The sequence below is a fragment of the Hyperolius riggenbachi genome, chromosome 2 (assembly GCF_040937935.1).
Source record: "Hyperolius riggenbachi isolate aHypRig1 chromosome 2, aHypRig1.pri, whole genome shotgun sequence".
Taxonomy (NCBI): domain Eukaryota; kingdom Metazoa; phylum Chordata; class Amphibia; order Anura; family Hyperoliidae; genus Hyperolius; species Hyperolius riggenbachi.
In genome coordinates, this window is record NC_090647.1 from 4,947,529 (window position 1) to 4,958,644 (window position 11,116).

Genomic DNA, 11,116 nt, shown 5'->3' on the forward strand with positions numbered 1-11,116 from the left:
AGACGTGGAGGACAGGGATGACATGGATGAAGGATTATCAGTTCTCATACGGAAGACTGAGGTGTGGAGGACAGGAATGACATGGATGGAGGATTATCAGTTCTCATACAGAAGACTGAGATGTGGAGGACAGGGATGACATGGATGAAGGATTATCAGTTCTCATACAGAAGACTGAGATGTGGAGGACAGGGATGACATGGATGAAGGATTATCAGTTCTCATACAGAAGACTGAGATGTGGAGGACAGGGATGACATGGATGAAGGATTATCAGTTCTCATACAGAAGACTGAGATGTGGAGGACAGGGATGACATGGATGAAGGATTATCAGTTCTCATACAGAAGACGGAGATGTGGAGGACAGGGATGACATGGATGGAGGATTATCAGTTCTCATACAGAAGACTGAGATGTGGAGGATATGGATGACATGGATGGAGGATTATCAGTTCTCATACAGAAGACTGAGATGTGGAGGATATGGATGACATGGATGAAGGACTATCAGTTCTCATACAGAAGACTGAGAGGTGGAGGACAGGGATGACATGGATGAAGGATTATCAGTTCTCATACAGAAGACTGAGATGTGGAGGATATGGATGACATGGATGGAGGATTATCAGTTCTCATACAGAAGACTGAGATGTGGAGGATATGGATGACATGGATGAAGGATTATCAGTTCTCATACAGAAGACTGAGACGTGGAGGACAGGGATGACATGGATGGAGGATTATCACTGGACCTGAACTCAGAACTTCCTCTCTGCTGTAAGAGATACACAACAGCATAATAACCCTTATAGAAAAATCATTTCTTTGTTACAGCTGATACAAATCCTGCTACATGTCTGCAGTGTGTGTATTTCCTGCTTTCATGGAAGCAGACGTAGGGTTAACATCCTGTGCTTTAAAATGAGCTCGTCTGCTGTGGCAGTCAGCTGACACAGGGGAGAGATCAGATTACAATTTGTGATTAGACACAAATGAGGGGGAATTAGACAGGCTAAACTCTCTACATACATACAGGGTGCATTGCTCTGTTTTCCTCCTGTCCTGTGCGAGAGTTCAGCTCCACTATTACAGTGTCCTCTTGTCCTCCAGTCTCGGACTGCAGTGTAATAGTCATTTGCCTTTGTGGATTATGTTTGTGGTTGGAAGTAAAAGAAGGGCAGAGCCCAAAACACATTCTCTTATCTGTAGTCACACTAGAGATGCCGACACAATGCTGATCTACAGGCCCAGCAAGCAGAGGGATTCAACAAAATGATCATTTTGACCCCCCCCCCCCCCAAGTTTGTGGAGATGCGCTGGGCAGGAGTGGCAGTACAGCCTTCCTGCAATAGTCACACTCTAACAGCACGCGCAATAAAGGTCTATGAGGGAGCCAGAGCCCAGAAAGGAAAAAGATTGAGAAGTGACAAGCTGTAAAAAGTGTTTTCCCCTCCCTGTGCTAATCACTCCGCCTCTAACACCTAACAGCCCTCCTTTACCTCCAGAGCTCTGGAAGCTGCCATATTTATTTCATCTTAAGCAATACCAGTTGCCTGGCTATTCTCCTGATCCTGTGTCTCTAATACTTTTAGCCATAGCCCCTGATCAAGCATGCCTCTATATGGTCATGTCAGTCCTCTTGCTTCTATATGATTACATCTAAGTCCTCCTGCTTCTATTTGGTCACATCTCAGTCCTCTTGCCTCTATATGGTCATCTCAGTCCTCCTGCCTCTATATGGTCACATGTCAGTCCTCCAGCCTCTATATGGTCACATCTCAGTCCTCCTGCTTCTATATGGTCACATCTAAGTCCTCCTGCCTCTATATGGTCATCTCAGTCCTCCTGCCTCTATATGATCACATCTCAGTCCTCCTGCCTCTATATGGTCATCTCAGTCCTTCTGCTTCTATATGGTCACATCTCAGTCCTCCTGCTTCTGTATGGTCAAATCTCAGTCCTCCTGATTCTATATGGTCACATCTCAGTCCTCCAGCTTCTACATGGTCACATCTCAGTCCTCCAGCCTCTATATGGTCACATGTCAGTCCTCCAGTCTCTATATGGTCACATCTCAGTCCTCCTGCCTCTATATGGTCACATCTCAGTCCTCCTGCCTCTATATGGTCACATCTCAGTCCTCCTGCCTCTATATGGTCACATCTCAGTCCTCCTGCCTCTATATGGTCACCTCTCAGTCCCCCTGCCTCTATATGGTCACATCTCAGTCCTCCTGCCTCTATATGGTCACATCTCAGTCCTCCCCCCTTTATATGGTCACACCTCAGTCCTCCTACCTCTATATGGTCACATCTCAGTCCCCCTGCCTCTATATGGTCACATCTCAGTCCTCCTGCCTCTATATGGTCACATCTCAGTCCTCCTGCCTCTATATGGTCACATCTCAGTCCTTCACCCTCTGTATGGTCACATCTCAGTCCTCCTGCCTCTATATGGTCACATCTCAGTCCTCCTGCCTCTATATGGTCACATCTCAGTCCTCCTGCCTCTATATGGTCACATCTCAGTCCCCCTGACTCTATATGGTCACATCTCAGTCCTCCTGCCTCTATATGGTCACATCTCAGTCCTCCAGCCTCTATATGGTCACATCTCAGTCCTCCTGCCTCTATATGGTCACATCTCAGTCCTCCAGCCTCTATATGGTCACATCTCAGTCCCCCTGCCTCTATATGGTCACATCTCAGTCCTCCTGCCTCTATATGGTCACATCTCAGTCCCCCTGACTCTATATGGTCACATCTCAGTCCTCCTGCCTCTATATGGTCACATCTCAGTCCTCCAGCCTCTATATGGTCACATCTCAGTCCTCCAGCCTCTATATGGTCACATCTCAGTCCTCCTGCCTCTATATGGTCACATCTCTGTCCTCCTGCCTCTATATGGTCACATTTCAGTCCTCCAGCCTCTATATGGTCACATCTCAGTCCTCCTGCCTCTATATGGTCATCTCAGTCCTCCTGCTTCTATATGGTCACATCTCAGTCCCCCTGCCTCTATATGGTCACATCTCAGTCCCCCTGCCTCTATATGGTCACATCTCAGTCCTCCTGCCTCTATATGGTCACATCTCAGTCCTCCTGCCTCTATATGGTCACATCTCAGTCCTCCAGCCTCTATATGGTCACATCTCAGTCCTCCTGCCTCTATATGGTCACATCTCAGTCCTCCTGCCTCTATATGGTCACATCTCAGTCCTCCTGCCTCTATATGGTCACATCTCAGTCCTCCTGCCTCTATATGCTCACATCTCAGTCCTCCAGCCTCTATATGGTCACATCTCAGTCCCCCTGCCTCTATATGGTCACATCTCAGTCCTCCAGCCTCTATATGGTCACATCTCAGTCCTCCAGCCTCTATATGGTCACATCTCAGTCCCCCTGCTTCTATATGGTCACATCTCAGTCCTCCACCCTCTATATGGTCACATCTCAGTCCTCCGGCCTCTATATGGTCCCATCTCAGTCCTCCAGCCTCTATATGGTCACATCTCAGTCCTCCTGCCTCTATATGGTCACATCTCAGTCCTCCTGCCTCTATATGGTCACATCTCAGTCCTCCAGCCTCTATATGGTCACATCTCTGTCCTCCTGCCTCTATATGGTCACATCTCAGTCCTCCAGCCTCTATATGGTCACATCTCAGTCCTCCTGCCTCTATATGGTCACATCTCTGTCCTCCTGCCTCTATATGGTCACATCTCAGTCCTCCAGCCTCTATATGGTCACATCTCAGTCCTCCAGCCTCTATATGGTCACATCTCAGTCCTCCTGCTTCTATATGGTCACATCTCAGTCCTCCAGCCTCTGTATGGTCACATCTCTGTCCTCCAGCCTCTATATGGTCACATGTCAGTCCTCCTGCCTCTATATGGTCACATCTCAGTCCTCCTGCTTCTATATGGTCACACCTCAGTCCTCCACCCTCTATATGGTCACATCTCAGTCCTCCAGCCTCTATATGGTCACATCTCAGTCCTCCTGCCTCTATATGGTCACATGTCAGTCCTCCTGCCTCTATATGGTCACATCTCAGTCCCCCTGCCTCTATATGGTCACATCTCAGTCCTCCTGCCTCTATATGGTCACATCTCAGTCCTTCACCCTCTGTATGGTCACATCTCAGTCCTCCTGCCTCTATATGGTCACATCTCAGTCCTCCTGCCTCTATATGGTCACATCTCAGTCCTCCAGCCTCTATATGGTCACATCTCAGTCCTCCTGCCTCTATATGGTCACATCTCAGTCCTCCTGCCTCAATATGGTCACATCTCAGTCCTCCAGCCTCTATATGGTCACATCTCAGTCCTCCTGCTTCTATATGGTCACATCTCAGTCCTCCTGCTTCTATATGGTCACATCTCAGTCCTCCTGCCTCTATATGGTCACATGTCAGTCCCCCTGCCTCTATATGGTCACATCTCAGTCCTCCTGCTTCTATATGGTCACATCTGAGTCCCCCTGCCTCTATATGGTCACATCTCAGTCCTCCTGCCTCTATATGGTAACATCTCAGTCCTCCTGCCTCTATATGGTCACATGTCAGTCCTCCTGCCTCTATATGGTCACATCTCAGTCCTCCTGCTTCTATATGGTCACACCTCAGTCCTCCACCCTCTATATGGTCACATGTCAGTCCTCCAGCCTCTATATGGTCACATCTCAGTCCTCCTGCTTCTATATGGTCACATCTCAGTCCTCCTGCCTCTATATGGTCACATGTCAGTCCCCCTGCCTCTATATGGTCACATCTCAGTCCTCCTGTTTCTATATGGTCACATCTCAGTCCCCCTGCCTCTATATGGTCACATCTCAGTCCTCCAGCCTCTATATGGTCACATCTCAGTCCTCCTGCTTCTATATGGTCACATCTCAGTCCTCCTGCTTCTATATGGTCACATCTCAGCCCTCCAGCCTCTATATGGTCACATCTCAGTCCTCCTGCTTCTATATGGTCACATCTCAGTCCTCCTGCCTCTATATGGTCACATCTCAGTCCTCCTGCCTCTATATGGTCACATCTCAGTCCTCCTGCCTCTATATGGTCACATGTCAGTCCTCCTGCCTCTATATGGTCACATCTCAGTCCTCCTGCCTCTATATGGTCACATCTCAGTCCTCCTGCCTCTATATGGTCACATCTCAGTCCTCCTGCCTCTATATGGTCACATCTCAGTCCTCCAGCCTCTATATGGTCACATCTCAGTCCTCCTGCCTCTATATGGTCATGTTAGTCCCCCAGTTTCGTACAATTACCCCACAAGTCCCCCAACGTTCCCTGTGGGTATATTCTCGGTCAGGTCTATGGAATGTCCCCACACAAGGTACCTGCTGGAAATCTGTCCTCTTCCTTCTGCGACTCCTTCTGATTCTGACTGAATGTTATCTGAGTCTTATCATATTCCAGCGTCCTGTGACCAGAGCCACACAACGGCCTGAGCTGTGATTGGTCACATCTTACAAGTGAGGACAAGGGAATGTCACCAGGTACAGGGCACTCATGTCACTTATATGTGGTTACATCCTACTAATCCTACTAATATAATAAATGGGAAAGTTTGGATGTTTGGATGTTTGTTACTCGATCACGCAAAAACGGCTGAACGGATTTGAATGAAATTTGGCACACACATAGTACATTACCTGGAATAAAGTATAGGATACTTTTTATTCTCATAACCAAAAAGAGACAAATACAAATTTCACTGGAAAATGTAAACTGCAGCCATTCTTACACTGTTACACTGGAGGTGTGTTTAGCTTCTAAGTGCACAATGGTTAATTTGCATATATTCAGCAGTGAGGCACTGGGAGACATCTCAAGCTCACTCCAACCTGAATTATCGCAAATTCTTTCTGTTTTAGGAAAGCAAACTTTTGTTTTTCTTAACATCTTAGTAAGGGGGCTTTTAGGACCATTGTAGTCCCTTACACACTCCAATGAGTTCTGGGTCACCATGAGCTCTCTGGTTAGTCTGTACCTCTCTGTGTTACAAGCCCAACTGCATAGAGCCAAATTAATCCATGCCATGCACTGATGAGGATCAAACAATCCGAAACAGTCTGTATGCATGTTGGATTATTATGGCTCTGTACATATTAACAAGCTGACACATCATTGCATTCTAGCAGTTCTGGAGGTGTGTTTAGCTTCTAAGGGTAACAATGGTTAATTTGCATATATTCAGCAGTGATGCACTGGGAGACATCTCGAGCTCACTCCAACCTGAATTATCGCAAATTATTTCTGTTTTAAGAAAGCAAACTTTTGTTTTTCTTACAGTGTTAATGGCGGGATTCTCAAACTTTGCACAGTTAGTCGTTGGGTGACTGGGGTTATTATTCAGAAAAGTGGGTGGAGCCTATAAAAGCCAATCAAAATTCACCTAATGATTTTCAAGGGAAATATTTACATTTCTGCCATTCTTGCACTGTTAATGGCACAAGCCTCAAACCTGGTATAGTTGATCATTGGGTGACTGGGGTTCAATTTCAGAAAGGGGGTGGAGCCACAAATAGCCAATCAGATTTGTTTCATTCCAATGCAAATTATTGTTGCCAAATACCGCAAAGCTCACAAACTTGGTAATTGAGTAATTGATTAATTGTGTGTTAGGGTTAGGAAAGTGGGCACAGCCAACACCAGCCAAATACGTAAGCGGGCAACGCCGGGTCATAAGTGGGTGGAGACAAATACAAATTTTACTGGGAAAATGTAAACAGCAGCCGTTCTTACACTGTTAATGGTAGGGTTCTCAAACTTTGCACAGTTGGTCACTGGGTGACTGAGATTAATATTCAGAAAAGTGGGTGGAGCCTACAAAAGCCAATCAAAATCCACCTATTAATCTTTAAGGGGAATATTTAATTGATGCCATTCTTGCACTGTTAATCACCTGTACCTGGTACAGTTGGCCATTGGGTGATTGGGGTTCAAATTCAGAAAAGGGGTGGAGCCACAGCCAATCAGATTTATTTCATTTCAATGCAAATTATTGATGCCAAAGACCGCAAAGCTCACAAACTTCGTCATTAAGTAATTTTGTGTTAGGGTTAGAAAAAGTGGGTGGAGCCAACACCAGCCAAATACATACCTGGGCAATGCCGAGTCATCAGTGGGTGGAGACAAACACAAATTTCCCTGGGAAAATGTAAACTGCAGCCATTCTACACTATTAATTGTAGGGTTCTAAAACTTTGCACAGTTGGTCACTGGGTGACTGGAATTAATATTCAGAAAAGTGGGTGGAGCCTACAAAAACCAATCACAATTCACCTATTGATTTTCAAGGCAAATATTTAATTGCTGCCATTTTTGCACTGTTAATGGCACAAGCCTCAAACCTGGTATAGTTGATCATTGGGTGACTGGGGTTAAATATTTAGAAAAGGGGTGGGGCCACAAACAGCGAATCAGATGTGATTCATTTCAATGAAAATTATTCATGCCAAAGACCACAAATCTCACAAACTTGGTCATTGACTATTGACAATTGTGTGCTAGGGTTAGAAAAAGTGGCCACAGCCAACAGCAGCCAAATACATACCCAGGAAACATTAGGACATCAGTGGGTGGAGAAAAATACAAATTTCACTGCCAGAATGTAAACTGCAGCCATTCTTACACTGTCTGTCAATGGCAGGGTTCTTAAACTTTGCACAGTTGGTCACTGGGTGACTGGGGTTAATATTCAGAAAAGTGGGTGGAGCCTACAAAAGCTAATCAAAATTCACCTATTGATTTTTAAAGGAGTGGAGCCACAGCCAATTAGATTTATTTCATTTCAATGCCAATTATTGATGCCAAAGACCGCAAAGCTCACAAACTAGGTCATCATTAGATTACCTATCATTAGATCAGGATTAGAAAAAGTGGACAGAGCTAACACTAGCCAATTACATACCCGGGCAATGCCGGGCGACCAGCTAGTTAAAAAAAATATATTAATATACTCCTTTGACATGCATATTTAAAAAGTTCAGACCCTTAGGTAACTATTTATGTTGTTGTTTTTTTTATTGTAATTTTTTTTTTGTATTAAAAATTGTATGTGGGTAATTTTTGGTGTGGGAGGTAAACAGCTAATTTTAAATGTAAAAAAATGTATTTATTTATTAAAAAGTGGATGTGTGTGCAGTTTTACTATTTGGCCACAAGATGGCCACAGTGAAAAAGTCCTGGGAGCGATTGATCTCGCTCCCAGGAAGAAGAAGGAAGACAGGGAACTTTTTGTTACTCAGAAAAACTGCCATCTCTGACAAGGCTGTCGGTTTTTCTGCGGGGGGCTTCGATCAATGAAAGGGATCTATAATCCCTTTCATGATCGCTGGGCTAACGGCCGGCGGCGGGAGCATGCGCGGCCCGCGGGAGTGCGCGCAGCCCAACTGGACGAGAATGTTTGTCCAGTTGGGCTTAAGTCTCCTGTAGTCACCGAAGAAAAACACTTGTTAGAAAAAAAAGTGAGTTTATTTTTTTAATACATAATTTTTTTAGTTTTTTTTTTATACAGGTAGTCCCCGGTTAACGAACGAGATAGGGACTGTAGGTTAATTCTTAACCTGAATCCGTTCTTAAGCCGGAACGCTGTGCCTTTTCTGTCCCCTGTGTTCCAGCGTCCCCCTCTGTGTCATCTCTGCCCCCCTCTGTGCCTCCTTGTGCCATCTTTTTGCTTTCTTGTTCCACCTTTATGCCTCTCGTGCCCCCTAAAGCAGAGTATGCAACAAGTCTCACCTCATCCATGGCGGCTCCGGGCCAATCAGCGGCGTCCTCTCTCCCCTCAATGTTCCTCCCAGCAGCTTCCCTAGTAGCGTCGCGTAATGACGCAATCAGAAGGAGCCGCGGGGGGTCTTTTTGATTGCGTCACGCGACGCTACTAGGGAAGCTGCTGGGAGGAACATTGAGGGGAGAGAGGACGCCGCTGATTGGCACGGAGCCGCCATGGATGAGGTGAGACTTGTTGCATACTCTGCTTTAGGGGCCACAAGAGGTAGTCCCTGGCTGCATGATGTCATCGCGGCGGGTCGGCGGGCGTTCGTATCGGCGGGTCGTTCGTAAGTCGGGTGTTCGTAAGCCGGGGACCACCTGACACGCAGCGTCATCGTCACGTGACACTGGTCTCTGATTTCTCCGCCGCTCACTGTGCTAATCATGAAGCACAGATCAGTGGAGAAGGCGGAGACCAGGGTCACGTGACGATGATGCTGTGTACCATCGCCTAGAGTGCAGGAAAAAGGTGAGTAATTCCTCTCTGCCCGCTGATGTTCTGCTGCTGATAATTTGGAGGGGGAAGCTCCAGAAGGAGGAGACCCAGATGAGGGAGGTGGGGGCTCTGGCCCCCCTCCCAGCCGCTGTCCCCGCTGCCCCTCCTTTTGTGTTGCTTCCTCCTCCTGCGGGTTCGGGTGGCTGGGGGGGGGGCAGCAGCTGGCCAGGGGGGGGGCGCATGCCCCACTTTGCCCAATGTGCGGATGCCCATGGCCACATCAATACTGGGGCGGGAGTGAAGCATCATGGGAAACCACAACTGCTCACTTAGGCCCAGTTCACATCTGAAATCGAAATCGCTGACGGCCGTGTTTTGCGATTTTGTGCGCAATTTCACCCTCGCCCCCCGCGCGCTTACCTGTGTGATACGATCCTGTTTTTGTAGACGATTTCTTTTTTCACTTCCTGATGCAAGTCAGGAAGTGAACTCTTTGACCCGGAAAAGAATAAATACAATGTATTTATTCTTGAAACCACAAACGCAATTGCTGTACAAAAGGATTTTTGAGCGTATTTCCTATACCTTCCATCGTAGCAAAATCGTCTTGAAAATGGTGCAGGCAGCGCTTCGGTCAGTGGAAAGCAGACGCAACGCGCTGAGATGAACACTCCCAGAAGGAATCTTTGCACAAGCGCTTTTAAGGCAATTTTGAAAATCGCAGTCGCTGAAGAAATAGTAACAATGCCCCCCTAGTGTGAGCAAGCCCTATAGGCTGAATTATTGCAAATTCCTTCTGTTATAAGCAGACACATTATATTCAGGGAACCTGTGACAGATTATAACAAGATATGTTCGATATTAGTTAGTTGTGCTTAAAAATGTGCTGAAAAAAACAAAACAAAACAAAAAAAACAGTTTTGGCACAGAATGAAAATAATGCCTGTAGCAATGAATAGATCCTCATTTCCATAATAATAATAATAGTGGTGGTGATGTATTGTTGTATGCGCTGCCCGTAGACAGCTGTGGCTGGACTCTCTGCTGACCCCTCAGAGCGAGAGCTGTGTCTGACCCCTCAGAGCGAGAGCTGTGTCTGACCCCTCAGAGGGAGAGCTGTGTCTGACCCCTCAGAGGGAGAGCTGTGTCTGACCCCTCAGAGCGAGAGCTGTGTCTGACCCCTCAGAGCGAGAGCTGTGTCTGACCCCTCAGAGGGAGAGCTGTGTCTGACCCCTCAGAGGGAGAGCTGTGTCTGACCCCTCAGAGCGAGAGCTGTGTCTGACCCCTCAGAGCGAGAGCTGTGTCTGACCCCTCAGAGCGAGAGCTGTGTCTGACCCCTCAGAGCGAGAGCTGTGTCTGACCCCTCAGAGCGAGAGCTGTGTCTGACCCCTCAGAGGGAGAGCTGTGTCTGACCCCTCAGAGGGAGAGCTGTGTCTGACCCCTCAGAGGGAGAGCTGTGTCTGACCCCTCAGAGGGAGAGCTGTGTCTGACCCCTCAGAGGGAGAGCTGTGTCTGACCCCTCAGAGCGAGAGCTGTGTCTGACCCCTCAGAGCGAGAGCTGTGTCTGACCCCTCAGAGCGAGAGCTGTGTCTGACCCCTCATAGCGAGAGCTGTGTCTGACCCCTCAGAGGGAGAGCTGTGTCTGACCCCTCAGAGGGAGAGCTGTGTCTGACCCCTCAGAGGGAGAGCTGTGTCTGACCCCTCAGAGGGAGAGCTGTGTCTGACCCCTCAGAGGGAGAGCTGTGTCTGACCCCTCAGAGGGAGAGCTGTGTCTGACCCCTCAGAGGGAGAGCTGTGTCTGACCCCTCAGAGCGAGAGCTGTGTCTGACCCCTCAGAGCGAGAGCTGTGTCTGACCCCTCAGAGCGAGAGCTGTGTCTGACCCCTCAGAGCGAG

At 47.5% G+C, this 11,116-nt stretch overlaps 1 protein-coding gene across 1 annotated transcript; it reads left to right on the top strand.

Moving 5' to 3' along the window:
• Positions 1 to 2,993: 2,993 nt before the first annotated feature.
• On the top strand, positions 2,994 to 5,468 carry LOC137542070 (serine-rich adhesin for platelets-like). The gene has a single exon (XM_068263708.1). It carries the CDS (start codon positions 2,994 to 2,996, stop codon positions 5,466 to 5,468), a length of 2,475 nt encoding a protein of 824 aa, XP_068119809.1.
• Positions 5,469 to 11,116: the final 5,648 nt, after the last annotated feature.

Excerpts from the sequence above, each read along its gene's own strand:
- LOC137542070 (XM_068263708.1), top strand. The coding sequence starts at position 2,994 with ATGGTCACATCTCAGTCCCCCTGCCTCTATATGGTCACATCTCAGTCC.